We start from the raw sequence: 20791 nt of genomic DNA, 5'->3' as shown, positions 1-20791 counted from the left end.
ACCTACTTTAAAAGTGTCTTGAAACAATCGCCAAAATAACCTTTAATTGATCCTAACAGTGGGTACTAAATAAATAAATAGTTTTTTTTTGTGTTTTATATTCTTTAATAATAAATAGAAATATGTATAGTTAAATATATAAAAAATTTAATTATATTATTATTAAATTATACTACGTTCAGTCACCTTTTCAAGTCGGTCACCAGCATGCACAAAGTGTTGATGCAATACTTTATTCGTCCCTGCATCGTCCGCTTTGGGGAATTTCGAATGTCATAAATCTTTGAAAAGAAAAAGAAAGAAAAATTTAGAATACTGTAAGAGCATGTCATAAAATCCACTTGTTATAATATGTTTTATATTAAATTGTTGAATGCTGGGCTTATTGTTTGTTCCCCGCCAGCTTAACTTTGAAGCCACCTCGACGCTCAGAATTTTGTATGACATTCCTAATAAATGATTTAGAGTGGCGACTGCTCTGTGTGTTGAAATCACTTTTGTTAGTCGCCCACTTTTGCTAGTTTGCCCATTTTTGGCCTAAATGTGTAATTTATACAAAGTTTCAATTCTTTACATATCAAAATTATACAGATAGATATGAATATTGTATGGGAGGTTCCACGCCCTCTATTCATAGTCCGCCTACTCTTGTCCTAAATATTAATATTGATGGTAGAATAACCGTACAAAATTTATGGACTCTATCTCTTATTGTATCCCATATATTAGATTTTTTTTTAATTATCATCATATGGGAGGTGCCACGCTCTCTATAGCTACTACTCCCATTTGCTTCAAATATTTATACAAACGGTGGAATTGCTTGAGGACTGTAGCAATTATAGTTTCCTAGATATTTGATTTTTTAAATTAACTTAGTATGGGAGTTACCACTTACCCACTTGAAATTTCAAAACAAAAAGTAGTCTATACATCCTTTCAGACATACAGAAACATACTGTCAACATTTCAAGCAAATCGGTTCAGCCGTTTAGACGTCTATAGAGCTCAAACTGCTAATAATAAACATACAAACACACATTCACTCTTATTTATACAGTAGTTTTCGCTTATAGTCCACAACTATAGTTGCACAATTTTTGTGGACTATAAGCGAATTAGGACTATAACCGAATTTCTCTTTAAGCCACTTTATGGTTTATTTATTTTCATACCTGTCACGTAAGTTTTCCAAAGCTAATTGAAAACCATCATTAAATTATCGCAGGTAGCAAAATCTTTCTACACCAGACAAATCCGCACCATCCATATAAACGGCATTAAACATGTCCCGAAAAGATGGCCATCACCTTTAAAAACTTCGGTGATACAAGATGGCAACTTCAAACTATGCCTTTGACACAGAGGTCTCTTTCTACCACACTAAATTTATGACATTCCAGGTTTATTAAAGAAATAATCTGACAACTCTAAAATTTGGGCAGAACAAGAAATGTATCCTATCCGATATTCTTTAAATACTGTTAGAACTTTCACAATCCTCTTCCGAATCTACTTCGTTGTTTTTTGTGGCAAAATCTTCGTAAGACTTGCTTGTCCACAATGTTTTAAACTCTTCCGTTCTAATTTCAAACAAATGAGAATTAAGAGTTTCATGTGGCAACCATTACATTCGCGCAGTCCTTTCAAAAATAACATGTTTTCGTGATTTAGGCATTTTTATAAAAACAAAAATGAAAAATATACAACATATTATTATATAGGACTGTAAAAAATTTTTTTTGTTTTTTTTTTAATTCGGGTTAAAAAATATTTTTTTCGATTTTGACCCATTCCAACTGGTCCAACTTACTATGGTCTTATATACGTCGTTGCAAGATATCCATATTGTCTATATTAATGACTTAGTAATAATTTTTTCCTCATATCTCAGCCATTTCTGGACCGATTTTTTTTTCTTTGACCAGCACTCATTGGATGGCCCCTACTCATGCAAAGCATTGTGTTGGAACTAGGAAAATAGGTTATGGGAGGGAGGATAGAGGGAGTAGTGTTTGTGGACATTAGATCTGAATTTTCCTATATTGAAAGTGATAGGAAAGACTTCAGGAGGAAACTTATTTCACATACGAACAGTACGGCTAAAGAACGAATTTTCTCTGTAATGTGATGTGTGATCCACTGTCCAGTCGACAACGAATTGGTGAGCCCTTGCCGAAGAACATGTGTTGCGTAAAAATCTACGGGTTTCGGGAACAAGTTCCCTAATTTCTGCAGAGCACATACCATTGTAGTATCGGTAGAACAGTGAAACATAACCCACATTGCGACGATGTTCCAGTGAGTCAATAGAGCTGGATACCCTACTGTCACCGATAAGCATCTTCGCCCTCTCCTGTACGCGGTCGAGTAACTCCAAAATATATTTCGAAGCACCGGCCCACACATTAAAGTTGTATTTCATTTTAGGTCGGATATAAGTGGTGTAAATAAGTAGTAAGGAGATCATATGGAGTGAAGTAATTCTTACACCGTTTTAGAAAACCAAGGCACTTGAATGCTTCTTTCGACACTCGAAAAATGTGTTTTGTCCAGCGGACATCGCACTGAATACTCATGCCTAGAACATTAATTACCGACACCAATAGCAATAAGTTTTAAAATATACAAAAATCGTAATGAAAAAAACGGAGACCTAAAAATAAACGCTATTGTTTCATAAAATTATCAAAATTTCAACAAAAAAAAATAACTCAAGAAATCTAAACTTTAAAATGTAAAAACACTTCAAAGTTTTAAAATTCCAAAAATTCACACGAAACAAATTTTCAAAACTCGAAATTTTTCAATAAAATTATGAAAAGATTAGTTTCATTCGGAACGCTAATATCCAATAAAATTGCAAAAGTTTTACAAACTGATAAAAAGTTCGAGTATAGAAAATAAAATTTCAACAAAACCAATCGAAGTGCCAAATAATCATAATATTTATCAAATTATATTAGATTTCGATGTTATCTTCGCTATCATTCAAATAATTAATTTTTGGTTTGTTATACAAATTATGTTATTGTTTATTTAATCGCTGTTTGTACTTTGGGATTTATTGGCCAAGATTAGCTCGCCACTATTGGCCAATGCAACTAGCAAATAAGTGGTTGGTTGCCAAATGGCAAACAATAACAAAATATTTATACACTGTATGTATGTACATACTAGGGTATTCGAATTATTCGATTTTTCTCTTGTTCGAATAAAACGAATAATTCGAATAAGAGATTTTAACTTGTTCGAATAATTCGATCACACGTTTAAAATTAATCGAATTATTCGAATAATTTGATTTTTTTTAAAAAAGTAAAGAATAAAGTTTTGATCTCGGTTTTTTAATATTTTATTGTTAAAGAAAAACAAAAAATAATGTTAAAGTTAACAATTCTAGTATTGATAATGTTAAAAAACATTCGAAAACAAAGTCCATCATTAAATTTTCAATGGATATACTGTTCAGATTAACTCCCGAACAATCTACAAAACAATTGACTAGCAAACCCTTTTGTTTCCGTTTTGGAGCTATGCTTTAACAAATTTGAGCTAGTTGGACATGATCCTGAATTCAAATACAATATAAACGTATTAAAAACTTTTTTATGGCGTTCATTAATTCGGGTTTTAAATTGAGTAACTAATTCTATAGTAAATTAATTATTCACTATTTCTAAATTATTTATAACAAATTCTATTCTACATCAAGGTCTATCAACGTTGCCAAATCTTTGCTTAATAAAGTGGTCTTGGGGAATTGTACAATAAAGGGAATCTGTCCAAAGTTTGATATCATTGTCAGTGAACGTGGCTAATTTGAAGTCAGGCAGTGCATGATTGACGCATTTACAAATACGCAAAATGTTTATTACCATGTTAGACAAAGATATCTAACGATGTTTAATATCATGTATAAGACGAAGTCCATGCTTTTCTTGCAACAAGACGTTAGTTTGCAATATTTGTGTTTATCATTCGATTTATTAAATATTTTGCAACACTTACGTACGCGGTTAATGACATCACTTAAATATATATTTTAAGATCATTGCCTTAGTCTATTGCAACGTAATCATTATAAATGTCATCCTCAATATCACTTTCGACGACCGTTTCAAAATCACATTCTCCATCATATTCAACTCCACTTTAATCTAAGTTAATATTTTGATTATTAATTGCGATTCTTCCAATATTTCGCTAGCTAAATAACAAATATTTTATTCCATACCTTTTATTTTCATTGGTTCAAGTCCTAAGTTAAAAATTTTGAAAGATTTGTTTTTAGAATTGTAACTTCTTGCAGTAATATTTATATATTTATAGAAGGAGCTATCGGAACACTCATCTACAGTGATCGAAAGTCCCTTTGTCTTTAGTAATTTGTCGAATTTCAGAAACAATACAATTTTTGTGAGTCATTATTACTTATTTAAATTTGAAATTATGAACAATTTTAAGCAATTTAATAAATTTAAATATATATGAACATTTGTTCGTTTCATTCGATTATTCTACATAAAATTGTTCGAATTATTCGTTATTCGAAAATGGCCATTTTTAAATTGTTCGAATAATTATTCGTAAGAAATTATTCGATTAATCGAACGATCATTAGTCGAATGAATACCCTAGTACATACCCAGCAGTTAAGCAAGTAGTCAATGTATCCCTTAAAGACAGTAATTGTCACAAATGTCTTATCACACGTTTGTGCACTTTGTAGTGCAGAGAGAAGACAATTGGTTACTTTATACATCCCAAGTAATCTAGCGTGAAGACAATTGACACTTAAGTGTCTCTAAGTAATCTGGAGTGTAGTCACTTTAAACGTTTTATGAGTAATTCGTACAAACTTGTTTTATACAAATTGTGTTGATATAATTCTCATACAGTTTATTTTTGCTTAAGTATACTGATATCTCATGAAGTCAATAGTCACTTTAGTGTCTCTTAGTAACCTATGGTAAAGTCACTTCAATTTTTTTTTTTGTACTGCACTTTATTTTAGCCACCAGAAGCGTTGACTACTTTCGATCAGCTATCAGATAGTCACATTGTAATCAAAAGGATCAATTGACCCCCTGCTTAGGACATGCACGTGTTAAAATAACTAGTCAAGTAGCTGATCAAGTAACCAATTACAAAGCTAGTAAGGTAACTGACGCTATGTAACCAGTATGTGAAGCCAATGCGTTGCCTACTTTGGATCAGCTATTAGACAGTCCCATTGTAATCAAAAAGAGACAATTGATCCTCTGCTTAGGACATGCCCGTGTTAAAATGACTAGTCACGTCTCCTAATCCTTTTAGCATATAGTCACAGAATATAACAAAGCAAGTCCATTATTGTCTTCCTTTAAACATAAAAGTTGACTTGGTTTTATGTAGGCTACTAGCCAGGTGTACTTTTTTCAGCTGTATGCATACTTCTTTTAATCAGTGTACTGCTGTCTGCATAACCCCTAAAAAAGTACTTTTTATGCCTTTTGTACTTGTTTTCTCTGTTTGGAATCTTTAGTAACATATTTTTTTTAGTGCAGGAAGAATTTTCATGAATTTGCAGATGTCATTAAATCGTTTTCTATCAAAAACATTGACATGGATCAATTGTTTGATAAATTCGTTAATTTACAAAACTTTTGCTGAAAATGTATCAAATGGAAAAACTGTTGAGGAAAATGGAAGGAGTTTTTAAATAGTGGATCATTTCCAAATTTTGAAAATATTTTTATGTTTAAATACCACTTTCAAATATTCAGAAATATGATTTTAGTTGAAAATTTAGAGAGTGAATTGACTATTAAAACTAATTTTGAATGTACATGTGCCGAGTATTGTTTATAAATATTTGTAAAATGTACAAAAACAAGTGATATTCAGTATTAAAAATATTAATATAAACTTGTTTAAATTAACTTTCAAGTTATTAATTTGTTGTAAATAATATTTACGTTTTCATTTTTTTGTTCTTTGCTGAAGAATATGTTATTTAATGAATTTAAGGACGTTTTCAATAAAAACACAAATGTACGATTTTTTTATTAATTTTACTGCTGTTTTTTCTTTGGTTTAATTATTTTTTTTCCACATCAATATCAGGCTACCCTAGTTTTATGATTCACTCAATTCGTTTCGATATGCTTATAATGATTTTACTAATTTAACAAATTAAATAGAAAACCACAAAAAACAATGCAGAAATTAATGTAAATAAAATCAAAACAAAACCAGCTGTTGAAATTGACATTAAAATGACATGTATGATATGTGTGGATAATGATGTTTTACGATGAAATGGCAGAGTTTTTGAACAAAACAATAATTTGTATTGCCAACTAAATTTTGGTCAATGGGTTTGTATATCAACTAAAATTATCGAATTCACACACATTTCAATCAATATGGCTCTATTGTGAGTTGTTTGTGATAAAACAGTATACAATGGTAATACAGTGTAAATTAGTACTTATCTAATTCACATACCTTTTGCGCTGTATTACCTTTTATCACAAAGCATTTAACTTGTATTGAACCAAAGAATCATAATCGCACAAGAGAAATAAAAACAAATAAATTTAACCTGATTTTTCCGAGAAAGTCCTCTGTTTTACCATGAATCCACTAATCCGGCTCGAAGGACCAATAAATAACCACCGATGAGATTGCGCTGGAGAGGATTTGGAACAAATATGAGCAACGACCAAGTTGCTCATAGTCCAATTTCGGAAGGACATTTGTATGAGGGCTAGGTGAAATAATGGACCGATTTCAGCCAGTTTCAAAAGGCTTGGACCTTGGGCCGAAAAAATAATATGTACCAAATTTGATCGAAATATCTTCAAAATTACGACCTGTACTCTGCGACTTAGAAGCGATTCTAAGTCGATCGGTATACTTTAAGGTGGGTGTTAGACTAATATTTTTGAGCGTTATAAACATCTAATACCCTCCCCACTATGGTGGTGTAGGGTATAAAAACAACAAATGTGATCTATATGTATATCACTTTCCTTTTTTTATTATTCGTTTTTTTGGTAGTTTTGCTTGGGGTTTACAAATTAATTTAAGTTCAAAATTTAACTTTAGTTCAAAAAGCACAACTTCACAATTAAAAGTATCAAAAAGCTATGGCAACGATTTACAACAAAAACATGACATTAGAGCTTCCAGATGCATGCCATAAGATTTGGGATAATACAATCCTAAAAAGTACCAATACCGTTCGTTCATACTTGAACAGTGTGTATTTTCCATATAGATCTTAAAGAATATATGAATTTAATATTAAAAAAAATAATAAACAAATATTTGTATTACAATGAGACTAATTCTATGATCGTAATAGCCTAATAATTGAAAAATTACCTATAAGAAAAATTCCATTGGATGTCCTAACTTTATTAGAAAAAATGTCATAAATCTTATATATGTATGTATGTAGCGATTTATTTTTTGTTTTTGAAAAGTCAATTGGGGTATTCACACAGTCTACTATTTTGTCATATTGTCCTAATATATTTTGATAGTTTAAACAAATTTTTGTTGTGTTTCAAACAAAAAAATTATAAACTTATGTTTATAGTTTTGTCATAAAAAATACTTTTTTTTGTTTAAAACACAACAACAACTATTATAACATATTAGGACATTATGACAATATGACTAATATCAGACCATGTGAATAGAACCTTTGGTTTTCCTTCTATCTAATTACAGTTCTGGTGATTTAACGGTAGTTGCACTAGAGCGACAAGGGTTACCAACTCTAATCATATCATCTGCGTACCTACCTTACAACGAGGATAATCCTCCCTCACGTGCCGTACGCACACTTGTAGACTGATGTAATAGAACGGTCCATGATCTCATCACAGGATGTGATGCTCATCATACTCTGTGGTGGAGCTCGGATATAAACGACAGGGGTGAGTGTTTACTTCAATACCTTCTATCTAATAACCTAAGTGTTTGCAATAGGGTAATAGACCAAAGTTCTTCAATAGGATCAGGGAGCAGGTCATTGATATTACTTTGGTAGGCAATACTGACTCAGTTAGAATACAGGAATTGGACTCTGTAGTTTTTCTATCAAGGTCACTAAGGGAAGCCTACTATGCTTCGTGTAGGGAAATTCCGGCAACCATGGTGGAATCCTGGGCTAATGCAGCTAACGAAGGAATGTAGAAAACTTTTTAATAAGGCGAAAAGGGAGCAGAACCCGTTAAGCTGGGACGATTATTGTCAAAGCTTCAACACTTTCAAGAGGGAAACCAGACGGGCAAAGAAGGAATCTTGGGAACGTTTCTGTGAGAACTTCTCGCGTTGGAAATTTTGTATTTGTGACGAACGTTTTCTCCACCTAAAGCAATCAGCAATCGCTGTGCTGCTGTTCTGCCGACGTTATTGCTTGTGCTTAGCAATAAAAATTGCTACGTGTAGACCTAGGGTAAGCAAGCTTGAGTTATAGTCGGGGCGGTTCACACAAGACACGAATGCGCTATAGAAATCTCGGAAATCGGATTTTGGTACAATTTGATCTTAAAAAGTACAATGGTACACCAATGAATCATTTGGTACAATTTGAAAATTTATTTCACAGTTAATATATTAAAACCAATTTAAGAATTTATGTTCTCTATCAATTATACCAAAATACTAACAATAACATTTTTAAAATTTAAAATTTTGAAATAAACAAGAAATAGCGGCATTTGACTAGTCTTGTCACATTCGTAATTTTAAGTGTTTTTCAAACCAAAAAGTATATAAACAAATTTAAGCCATTATTATTGCCATATTTTCTGTTGAATATGAATATCCTTAGAATTTGTAATTCTTAATGACAGAATTTTTCTGCTGTGGCTAAAAAATGTTAGATGGATGACAAAAATTCGATAATTTAAACTACGATGCTTCATTATCAACTGAATATCTGTTGCTAGAACCAAAATAATGAATGGATGTAATGGAATCAATCTAAATTTAATCATTACAACTGTTCATTAGTTCATTGTAACTTTAAAAAAATCCCGAAATTTCACTGGAATTTTAAAATATATATATATTCTCGGGAAAAATTTTTCCGTGGAGGAACACTAGTTTTGGTACAATTACAGTCGAAAAAGTAGAATTTCTGATACAATTTCTGGTACAATTTTTAAATTCCATTCGCCATCCCTGGTTCTCACCATAGCTGCCAGATTTGACAATTTTTGGTTTCAAAAATAGCAATTTGACGATTTCTTTCTCGAAAATTACGGTTTTCTGCATTAAAGAATTTTCCCATTTTGTTGGAGAATATGAAAAACAAAATATTTAGATTTTGAAATTTGTCAATGTCTATTTTATGTGTTTTATTTAAAATTAAAAGAAACTTCTGTACAAAACCTTATATTATGATTAAATTGAGCATTACTTTTTTATTTTAGTGATCCCTTATTTATAAACTTTAATTTTAAGAAATGTTTTTTGATATATGTTATGTTTTCGTTCACTTTTTAAATAGATATTTAAAATTCCTGTTAGAAATCTTGACCTTTTTAATTTTCTGATTTTTTGACGATTTTTAAAATTCGAAATGACTTGATTTCTTTTTTAATGATTTTTTTCTTTTTTATCGGCATATTGACCATTTTTTCCCAAATTCATCTGGCAACCCTGGTTCTCCAGTGATTTTGACTGTCTGTTCTCACAGTGACTTCGGTTGTCTGTTCTCACAGTGGCTTCGGCTGCCTGTTCTTGTAGCATAAGCAATCATTTACTACGTTTATACGTAGCCTATTCGCAAATAAAAATTATTTGCAATTAACTAACTCACTGTTTATAAGTCGGAAAATTTATGTTTTTATGTGATGCCGGATGGTAAACTTTAATAAATTGGTAGTAATGTTTTTGAACAAAATATGATAAATTTTTTATTTTTTAAATGCAAAAATGATAGAATCTAAAATTCATATTTGTCTCGCAATCCAATTAATGCAAAAACACAATGAAATATTTAAAAAAAGTCTTAAAAAACTAAAAATGTTAAAACATATGGCAATGCTTAAAATCGTATTTGTAAATAGTGTCGTTAATCAGGAATTGTTTTCGTGAGTTAGCTATTCGCAAATAAAAAATTAATTCACTGTTTATGCGGCAAATTTTTCTAAATGCAATATTTTTATTTGCAAATAAGCCGTGCGTATAAACGTAGTAATTGTAATATTTAGAATTTAGATACTAAGAATTAAAGATTGTAGTATTTTAAAACCATCCCGATCAAAAAGCACCCGAATGCAGAACGCGGAACCTGCGTTAAGCCGATCCTGATATAAACCCGAACCTGTTAGCACTGAACCCGAATGCAGAACGCCAAACCTGCGTAAAGCCGATCCTGATATAAACCCGAACCTGTTAGCACTGATCCCGATTATACTACCCGAGCCTGTGTCAAGCCGATCCTGAATCTAAACCCGAACCTACTAACAGCGATCCCGATTACGCAGACTGATCCTGAACTTAAACCGAATCCCAACAGTAGCCGATACTAACTCGACTAAATCAACGTAGCTATTCCATCGTAATTTATTTCATATATATTGATTGTATTTAAAATTAAGAAAGTTTTCAATAAAGTACTATTTTAATTAAACCCAAAAAGGGTAAATAATAATCGTCTTGTTACTTAAGGTTTGTGGACCCGTAAGTAAGCCCTGTACACGACTAAGTTACCTCAGCCGACGACAAAACCACGTTACAACTTTAGCAATAGCGTTATTTCACTACATTTGCGAATACAAAAAAGTTATAAACGAAGTGATCGAGAATAATCATTTCCGAACTCTGTGAACTCCAATACAATATACATAATTGCATATTCTTGGTCTGTTCTAAAAGAAATAGATAACGCAATATAAATCGAATCGAAGTATACTAGGCCACGATATCCTAGTTGGACAAAAATTAATATCTGGGCATTTATTAATAGAAAAAAGTCTTGAATTGCAGAATATTTTAGTAAAGTGTGATTCCAATTTATAATAATTCAAATATTTTTCAACCGATTTTTGCATTTTATATTTTGTTTCAATCAAATTCTATATACATATATTGCGTGTACAGGAATATTTAATAACAATTTTTTTCTCAAATGATAAATGAATAAATTTAAAGGTTATGGGATTTCCTTTTAGTTTTAAACACATTTGATTTGGATGTAGTGTCACTCAACCTGAGCTCTTCTGTATTCGAAACGCTTTTATCGGAATTCCGCATTTAAATGAAACTTGCTGCCTAACTTTACTTAGAATTAGCGTCTGTTCCAGATGAGTTCTGATTAACTAACTGTTGGTTATGTGTTGAATCTGCGGAACTTTGTTGTAAACCTGAACTCGTTTGGAATTGTTTAGGAGGAGCCTGTAGTTGCTGTTGTAGTTGCATATTTTGATTTGTTAAAATAGTATATGGCGAGCTAATTTGCTGCTGCAAAGCTGCTGAATGCTGCGTTTGTGTTGGCATAGTTAACTGAGGATTAAACATAACAGTATAACCTTGTGCTGCGGCTGACATAGCAGCTGTTTGTGAGTTCGTATTGACAATTTGTTGTTGAGTGTGAGCGGATTGCCCTGTATTAGGTATAAAACTGCCAGCAAAATTAATAAAGCCTTGTTGACCTGCACCAGATGGCTGTATATACAAAAGAGGCTGTTGAGTTGGAACATCATTAGCTAAATTATAGAGATAAAATACAATAACAATAGTAAACATTCAAATCACATTATTTGATTTGTCCTATACTGTCCAGTTATGTGTAGAGACACTTACATTGACGCATAGCCTTTTGAAACTTCTCATATTCGACGTAATGCTTCAATCGCAACTCATCTTCTTCAATCAGCTGACGTTGTCTTAAAAGTAACAATCGTTGGTGTTGATTTGTACCCAATCGTAAACTGCACAGCTGGTTTACCAAAGAGTCCAAATTATGTTTTATATCCTTCAAAGTAGAAATAAATGTAAAAAAACACTTTATAAATTGAACATTTAATATGATTAAAATAATAATAATAAATACATATATTATAACCATTGGTAGGCAAAAAGAGGCATTTAATTTGTGTGCACTTTTGGGTAAAAAATCAAATATCCACAACAACATCAAGAAACTGAATGAATTGTGTGTATTTTTACGATCTATTACGCTCTTTTGTTCACATTCGGGTTGTTTGACGAAAATCATCGTAACCTGAACAATATGAACGCCAACCATGGATTATAACCCAAACATTATTGCATATATCATATGTATATTAGGGTGATCGGCCTGGTTTTTAGTAACCGGTTATAACCGTTTTTTTTTGGTAAGGTCGGTTTCGGTTTTTTTGAAAAGCTCACATTTCGAATATCGAAGAAACCGGGTTTTTCTCCTCGAATGGCCGGTTTTTTCTAAAAGTGTGTTTTTATGAGTTTTAGTGTATTAAAAACTTTAAAAAATATTCAAAATCCAAAAAAATTAAAAATTTAAAACAAATACTTCAACTATTTTAGAAGACTTTTTTTATATTTAGAAAATGTCACAAGTGATCTGGTAAGCCTGAAAACGTACTCAATGCTTTGTTTTCTATATGTCCTACAAATACACCGAGTAAAAGATGATTTTCAATGTCTAGTTTTATAAAAACAAAACAAAAATCGATATACATACTCCAACGCATTTAAACTTTGTTTTACTTATTCCTAAGAGATTATTTTACCTTCATAAGGTCTTCAAATTTACTGACGTTAACGATCTTCGGGTCAAATTTGACACAAATAGAAAATAGATTGTTTAAAAAAAAAAAAAACTAACGTATAAAATATCAAAAATATCAACCACTCATTTTTAGAAAAAATGCAATTTTAATTTTAAAATGGGTAAAATTTTACCCGAAGACCTTATGAAAGATAAGAAAAAAGGTAGTTCGATTATAATGTTCAGCAAGTATGATAAAAAGAGACAGATATATATTCCAGCTACCAAAGATATATTGTAGTACTACCAAAGCTCTAAAAAAATGTAACTTAATTGTGCGTAACAAAAGTCCAAACAAGTTTATAGATATTTTTTTGCCAATTCGTTTTTCTAAAAACCTAACGTAGTTATTGACATTTGAAATTAAATAAAATTCATTAAATATCAAAAATATCAACCACTCACTTTTAGAAAATATTAAATATTAATTTCAAAATGGGTCAAATTTGAACCGAAGACCTTGTGAAGGATAAAAGAAGTAATCAAAATTGTTTTAATCACTATTATTTTAATAAATAAACCATTTCTTCATCTTATTTCTAGGCGTTTTAATATTTTATCAAAAAACCGGTTAACCAGTTATTATAAAAAACCCGAAACCGGTTTATATTAAATTGCAATTTTTCGAAGAAACCGAAAAGCGGTTTCTAAAAAATGTCGAAGAATCGTTGTATATGCATATCATCAGCATATAGTATTGCAGTAGAATTATTTGTCAGGTTGGGAAAATCATAAAGAAACAGATTAAATAACTCGCCTGGGGGACTCCACTTTTCACCCATCCATAGTCGAGAAATAAATCGGGAATAATTTTATAAAGAATTTGTCAACTTTCTGCTCAAACAATTTGAATAAAATGCCCCTATGAAAGCTAGCATCAATATTAAGGGATATGTCCACAGAACATGATTTTACCGCAGATTTCTTTTTGGAAATATGTGTTCCAAAAACTGAGAACTGATAAAAAAAAAATGTTGTATGTACATATTTAAAGAACATACAGGGTTTTACGAAAATTGAGCTTTTTCGAGGATCGGTGGTGCTTTGCGTTTTTTGAATTTTTTCCTCAAACCTAAATTTTTTTAAAAAAAATTGGCTTAGTCTGGATAGGTCACCGCGGTACCCCTACCTCAACTAAACAGCTCTTCGCAGCTAACGGATACCACACTCAATATTAATGCCATCGTATCGTATAATATGCATTTTATAAATACACTAGCTAAAACCCGGTGTGCTTCGCTACCCGTACCGTAAAGATTTACCCCCATATGCATAAACAGTTTATAAATTTATCAAAGGTTTATGAAACAGATTTTGTATGGAATTTTTGTTTTATAAACCTTTGATAAATTTATCAACTGTTTATGCATGTGGGGTTACAATATATTTATAGTGCATTTACACTTGTAATTTTCAAACTAGTTTATGATCATAAGCTACTTCCATAAACAATACCGTTTACATCAGCATTTTAGACAGTTAATATGGTCCAATGTGAGTGAGAATTTAAAGGGGGACTTTATGGTACTTCTTCTATTTTCTTCACCATATTTCCGGAATTCTTCCGGTTCGGTTGCTATTTAAAATCGAGAAAATCGGTCTACAAATGGCTGAGATATGAGGAAAAAACCAGGACAACCTCGATTTTTGACCTATATCTGGATTACTAAGTCATTAATAAAGACAATATGGATATCTAATGATAGATATTTCAAAGACCTAACGACGTATATAAGACCATAGTATGTTGGACCTACAATGGGTCAAAATCGGAAAAAATATTTTTTAACACGAATTGTTTTCTTCACCAAAAGTTTTTTTCGCTAAATATTAAAAAAATTATAAATGCAAAAAAAATTAATATTTAAAAAACAAGTGGAAAAATGTTTTTTCCAAAATATTTAAAAAATTGAAAAAAAAATAAATTTTGTTTACCAAAAATTATTTAAAATTTTTATTTATAAGTATAATTTTAGCTCTCTTACTTGTTCTTTATTCTAATGGTACTTTTTGAATTTTCTATAAAAATGTACTTAAAAACATGAAATTAAACATACATATGTATATGGTAATAAGTGAGTGAGAATTCTAGGGGGAGACTTTTTGGTACTTTTTCATTATTCGAATGGTGCTTTTTGTATACTCTTCACGAATGAACATTAAATAAAGCTTATATGTACCTGATCGAGTGGGAATCCACAAGTGGGGTTTATGGTACTTTTTCTTTATTTTAATGGTACTTTTCGAATTTTCTATAATAGTGGACCTGGAGAAATTAAATAGAAATCAGATGGAATAGGACGATTAAATATTTTAAAAATTATGTACAAACGTTATTTGCTAATCAAATAGTTTGGTATGTTAAGATGTTTCATGCTGCATAAATAATACATTTTTAATTGTACATTTGCATACTTTTATTTTAATATCAAAATACATCCTAACGAAGTAGCGGGTAATATGCTAGTATTTAATAAAACAATTTAAAAATAATATTTTAATTGTTTTATATACTACTTTGATTGTTTTTTACGGAAAAGTTGCATAGGTTTCGAACAATGCTGTATATCGCTACCTTAATATAGAAAGGCCCTAACTAACATTTTCATTACTTTGGAGGAGAAGGAAACTACTTAATAAAACTTAAAGTTCTGTAGTTGCAATTTTTTTTTAACACAGACTTTTATGAAGGTCTTCAACCAATTTAATGTTGTGACATTTAATTTTATTTTATTGATGGTGTATTACGGGATTATCTATTGAAGTATGCAAAAAACTAAATTTTGTGAAAAAAAACGAGTTAGGACGTTTCTATATTAAAGTAACGATATGTAGATATTCGAAAATAACTATTTGCTCTGTGTTAGATCGCATGATAAATTTCTGTATGTATATGTATATAAATTTAATAATAATAAACTATTACAATATTGATACATGAAAGTTTGTTTAATTTTTTGTTAACTTACCGATTGTATGACTGTTGGAAGTAAATTGGGGTGCGTGGCTGCTAAGGATACGGGTTCTTCCTGAGGCATTTGCATGCGCATAGAATTTTCAACACCTAAAATCAAAAATAATAGAAATTTCGCTTAGGCCCCTTTCACATTAGGTAATTAGTTGTGTAATTTTTGTGTTTGTTGATGTCAGAGGTAAGGTCGGGTAAAGGCAACAATTTTTGTATATAGCTTTTATTTGTATTGTTTCATATTTGTTTCTCCTGCTTTTAGTATTTGATAAGCTGGATCAAATGATCCAGTGGAATAGATTTTGCAAAAATAAGAGTATCTGAAAAATAATTTGGTCTTTATGTTCCATTCAGAGGGTACTATATTTTAAAATAATAAAAAGTTCTTTCGAAATATTGTTGTCCAAAATATTGAGCGAAATAAGGGTATATCTTACGTGACATAAAACGGAACTCATTTTGAGGTACATGTAGAAATATGCGAAAATATTCGAATCGTGATAGGCGTTATGTTATCTTTTAATTTCTTATACTAAACGAAATATTTTTCCTTTACAATCCGTCATATTTAAATAAAAACAATCTTTGGATGATTTTATAATAAATAAAATTTAATATCGTACGTGACAGATTTTTCTCTTATAATAAAACAATATATATTCAGTAAATATGTATATGTATGTATACAAAAACTAAAAAAATTAATAGAAAATATACATTCGGTTACAATAAACAATTTGACAATAGCAAAAAAACCATCAATGTCAAATTCATTTCATACTACAAGCTAATTGAGAGCCTAGTTTTCGCCGCAATTTTTGCCTAAAACATTAAAAAATTATATATAATCAGTTTAAGCTATTATCTTGAAAAAAAGTTTCAAGGGTTTTTGTTTTTTCAGTCCTGGTATCGATTCTCGTGGAATGGCCATATTCTGCCATATTGTGCAAGTCCAAAAATATTTGAACTTTTTGTATTTTTTTTTCGCAAAAACGTAAAGATTTGATTTTTAAATACATATAATTATTTAAAAAATTTGTTTAAATTAATACTTTATAAAGTTCATATAATTTCACATAAACGGGTTTTCGAAATTCAATCTAGTTCGAATTTTATTTGAATTTTAGGAAACCTATTTTCTTCTTGATTTGTAGTGCGATTAACTAATAATTTTTAACGATCACAGACCTTGAGGTATATTTTTCGCCACTTTCATTAAAATCGGCACAAAAATATATAATATTTCGCTATCTTTCATTTAGAAATTCCAAATATTGCAAATTTTTACCTTAAGGTTAACGTTGTCCAGTTTTAGTAAAAAAAATATATTTTTAATTATCTGGCCTATAATATTCTGTATAAGTTTTACTTAAAATTCATAACAGTAAGAAAATTGGTATCATTCGCCAAAATATGGCCAACAAATTTTTTCCCGAAAATCGCAAAATTTAAGTCGCAGGTACGGAAAAACTGTATGAGGTATTGACATAAAAATTCTGAAATTTGTTTAACAAAATTTTTAAAAATTTGAAAATAGAGATTCGAAACAGCCGTTAAAAAAATATTTGTTTGGACATACCTGTGAATTGGTTAACGGTATCCTACGAAGACAAAAACTCATCCACAAGTAAATACGGATATATTTTAAATAAAAATTAGCTTTTATTTTAATTTTTTCTCGAAATATGTTAATTTTTATTCCTTAATTTCTTGTTCAAGTAGCCTGAGACACGTTAATGGTCTGGCGAATTTGTAATAACTTTAAAATTTTTTAACCAAATTTTGTCATTTATATCTCATTACAACGTAATTACGTACACATTTCGATTCTTTTGCATTCAATTGCAAAAGTATTTATTTAGTATAACATTTTTTACAAAAACTAAAAAATTTGCATTTTTTCCGAATTTTTGCGATAATACAGTTTTTGGGATGTAATATTCATTAATATAAATAAATCTACATATTTCTAGAAAACAATGCAGAATGTTAACGAGTTTTACCTATTTATTTCATATAAATAGTAAAATTTTGCATACAGTGGTGGCCACCAATTTAAGACAAATACTTGAATTTTTTTCATCAACTGAATTTTAAGTGCGATAGAGCGAGCCAAAATAAAAGGACCTCTAAGGGTATGAAATTTATTATTAATGTTTCTAGTTTCTGAAAAATGTTTGGAAAAATCGGTAAAACATATATGGACAAAGATATGTGGAAATACGTTGACCCACCTCAGCGAACATCCGCTGTTAATAACATGAAATGACCGAAACTAATGGAACTAAAAATAGGAAATTTGGTCCGAATATTTTATAATAATCAAAATATAATGATATAAATGTGAGAAAATATGTTTATTTAAAAAAAAAAAAAAATTGGTCAAGTTGTAGAAAAATTTTATGTGTTCATGGTGAATATGTATGAATTGACACAGTCGAATAAAACACACTTGTGTGTTAAAACAGTCCTCATGCATACATATTTGTGGAAATATTTGAAAAAATAATTGACAATCACGTGGAATTTAGCAAATAATTTTTGTCTTAAATTCCTGGCCATCACTGTATATCTGAATTTTTACCTCGATGCGCTTTTACCTTTCAGCACTTAACTTTTAGGCCTAGAGTCACAATATTCCACTCGGAACTCTTTAATATCTAAAAAAAAATTCGACTGTCACTCTAGAGGGCAGATTAACTGTTGTTACCAGTGATTTTTCAATCACAGGTATTGAAATATAACGAGTGGTCTATTTGTGGTACACTTTTATATATGTTATTCTCCACTAATATTGATGATATATGGTTTAAAAGGTTATTTTCTCTAGATATCCACAATATACATATATAAAAATCTTTTTAAAAGTGGTCGAATTTCGGCCAACCAATCCGATCCTAGTATACATAAAAAAGTTACTGAGAGACAAAAAGCCTTAGTTGTCAGAAACCCAAGGGCCGTTTTCTCAATAGGTGATTATCTTATTTCCCAACGAAAACTGCCGATTAAAGAAATTTGGTTTTCTCAATGTCTCATTTGCTTCTATTCTGTCGCAAAGCTAACCCGACCTCATCTGCCTATTATTTATTTATCGTGTAGATAAATTCAATCAGCTGACTGCTGTTCATAGTTTTTATGAGTTTGTGTTTTTGTAAACGATATTAAAAAGATTTAACAAAAAAAAAATTTTAATAGACGAATTAACATTAATTTGATGAAGGATGAACTCGAAGAACATGAGTTCCAAGTGAATGCCAGGCCTAACTACCTAGCAGACATGCAGGATAATGATTTCAAAGGATTCCGGCTGTTGATGGCCACATTAAACAGCTGATTTATGTAAACATGTTGTCACTTGAAGGCAGGGTTCCCAACTTTCACATCTATTTTGAGAGGTATTGTCGGTATATTGAGAAAACCAAAATTGTTAACGGACAGTTTATCGGAATAAAAATTAATGTCGACATTTAGTAACAGCCAGTTTGTCGATACATTGAGGAAACGGGCCCAAGTCTTGCAACAACTGTAGTTTCTTTAAAAAAAAAATAAAATTTACATACCATCGCTGTGCATATAAATTGGTTGCTGGTTAGTGGTTTGAATCTGCGATTGCTGTGAATAAACTGGATTTACCATATGTTTTAGCGAAGGCGGTTGAATAATATACGATGTGGAATTTTGTGGTAATGTTGGTGTAAGTAAAGAACGAATAACAGGGACTGGTTGAGTTGGCGGAATTTGTGGCTGAGTCAGATTTGTTTGAAGTGTCAGCATACTGGATTGCTGAGTAGTTGTCAGTTGCTGAGGTATTAAAGTGGGAGTATGTTGTGGTTGTTGCTTTGGCGTCTCTGCAGGAATCGAAGAAGCTACTGTTTTTTGTTGATTTAGTGACGTAGTCGTATTTTGGGATAATGGTTGCTGTAAATTTGGCATTAAAATTTGTGTGCCAGCAGTTGGAATATTTTGTTGTTCCACAAGTTGTTGCTGCATCTGAACTGTTGAATTGCTGTTACTAGGATTATATAAAACCGCTGGTTGTGTTTGTTGTTGCAAATCTAATACTGGTGGCTGTATTTGTGTCGGTAAGGGTAAAATAATAGCAGTTACAGCACTTGAGTTAGCAGGCTCTGGTTGAAACTGTTGGTGCGGTTGTTGCGAGCAACTTAAAGGCGTAGTTAACTGCTCCGTAGGCGTATTAATTAAGCTACTTATATCATTGGTATTGCCACTATTCTCTGCTTGTAAATCGATATTAGGAGGAATGTCTAATGGAGGTGTTACTATGTCATTTGTCGACTTTTTATTGCTTGCATTTTCGCTAGATTTTTGCTCCTGAACGCGGCTCACACAAAAGCGCGAAATTTTGCGCACGCCACCACGTTGCTGCTCATCTTCAACTTGACTTTGAGTGGTTGATGTAGTTGAATTTTTAGTCTATTTTGTATGAGTGTATAAAAGAAATATGTTAAAATAATGGTAAATAAATGTTTGGGAATTTCGTGGAATGCGGTTAGGTTTTTGTGTGACACTTAATGCAATTGGAATTCTTTCTAGTTCAGAATTATCTTTCTAATGATCAAATTTATTCAGTAATTAAAAATTGATATTTAATATAAACAAACAATTACTTCATTGTCAACTGCAAATTGACACAGTCAAAACAAAAACAAATAATAATGATAACAAGTAAGAGTGCTATATTCGGCTGTGCCGAATCTTATATACCCTTCACAAAATTATACCTACTTTAAAATAATTTTTTTTAAATATTTTTAGGTAAATAAAATTTAATTTTTTTTTAAATTGTTTTTCAAAATTTTTTTATTTTTTTTTTCGAAATCGTTTTTTATTTTTTTTTTTTAAAGTCTTTTCAATTTTTTTTTATAGGGAACTTCTCGAAAGCATGTCTGACAGAATTATTGAAGATTTGGATCTCGAAGATATCGGGGATATTCAGAAAATTGATTTCAACAGACCGACGGACATGGCTTAAACTCATATACAAGTAAATATGGACATATTTTAAGTAAAAATGAGCTTTT

At 30.7% G+C, this 20791-nt stretch overlaps 1 protein-coding gene across 2 annotated transcripts in view; it reads right to left on the bottom strand.

The window, feature by feature from the left end:
- Positions 1-11040: 11040 nt before the first annotated feature.
- The window catches only part of LOC135962857 (serine/threonine-protein kinase Wnk-like), a 68746-nt gene continuing 58995 nt past the window's right edge, over positions 11041-20791 (bottom strand). For both annotated transcript variants that reach the window (XM_065514768.1, XM_065514769.1), the window contains 4 exons: positions 19310-20183; positions 15751-15845; positions 11815-11986; positions 11041-11717 (listed from right to left, as the gene is read on the bottom strand). In XM_065514768.1, coding sequence (XP_065370840.1) covers positions 11290-11717; positions 11815-11986; positions 15751-15845; positions 19310-20183 — 1569 coding nt within the window. In that variant the 3' untranslated portion in view covers positions 11041-11289. The remainder of the gene's footprint in view (positions 11718-11814; positions 11987-15750; positions 15846-19309; positions 20184-20791) is intronic.

Source organism: Calliphora vicina, chromosome X (genome assembly GCF_958450345.1).
Source record: "Calliphora vicina chromosome X, idCalVici1.1, whole genome shotgun sequence".
Lineage (NCBI taxonomy): Eukaryota > Metazoa > Arthropoda > Insecta > Diptera > Calliphoridae > Calliphora > Calliphora vicina.
The sequence above is the reverse complement of the archived record's forward strand: the minus strand, read 5'-3'. Positions and strand labels throughout refer to the sequence as shown.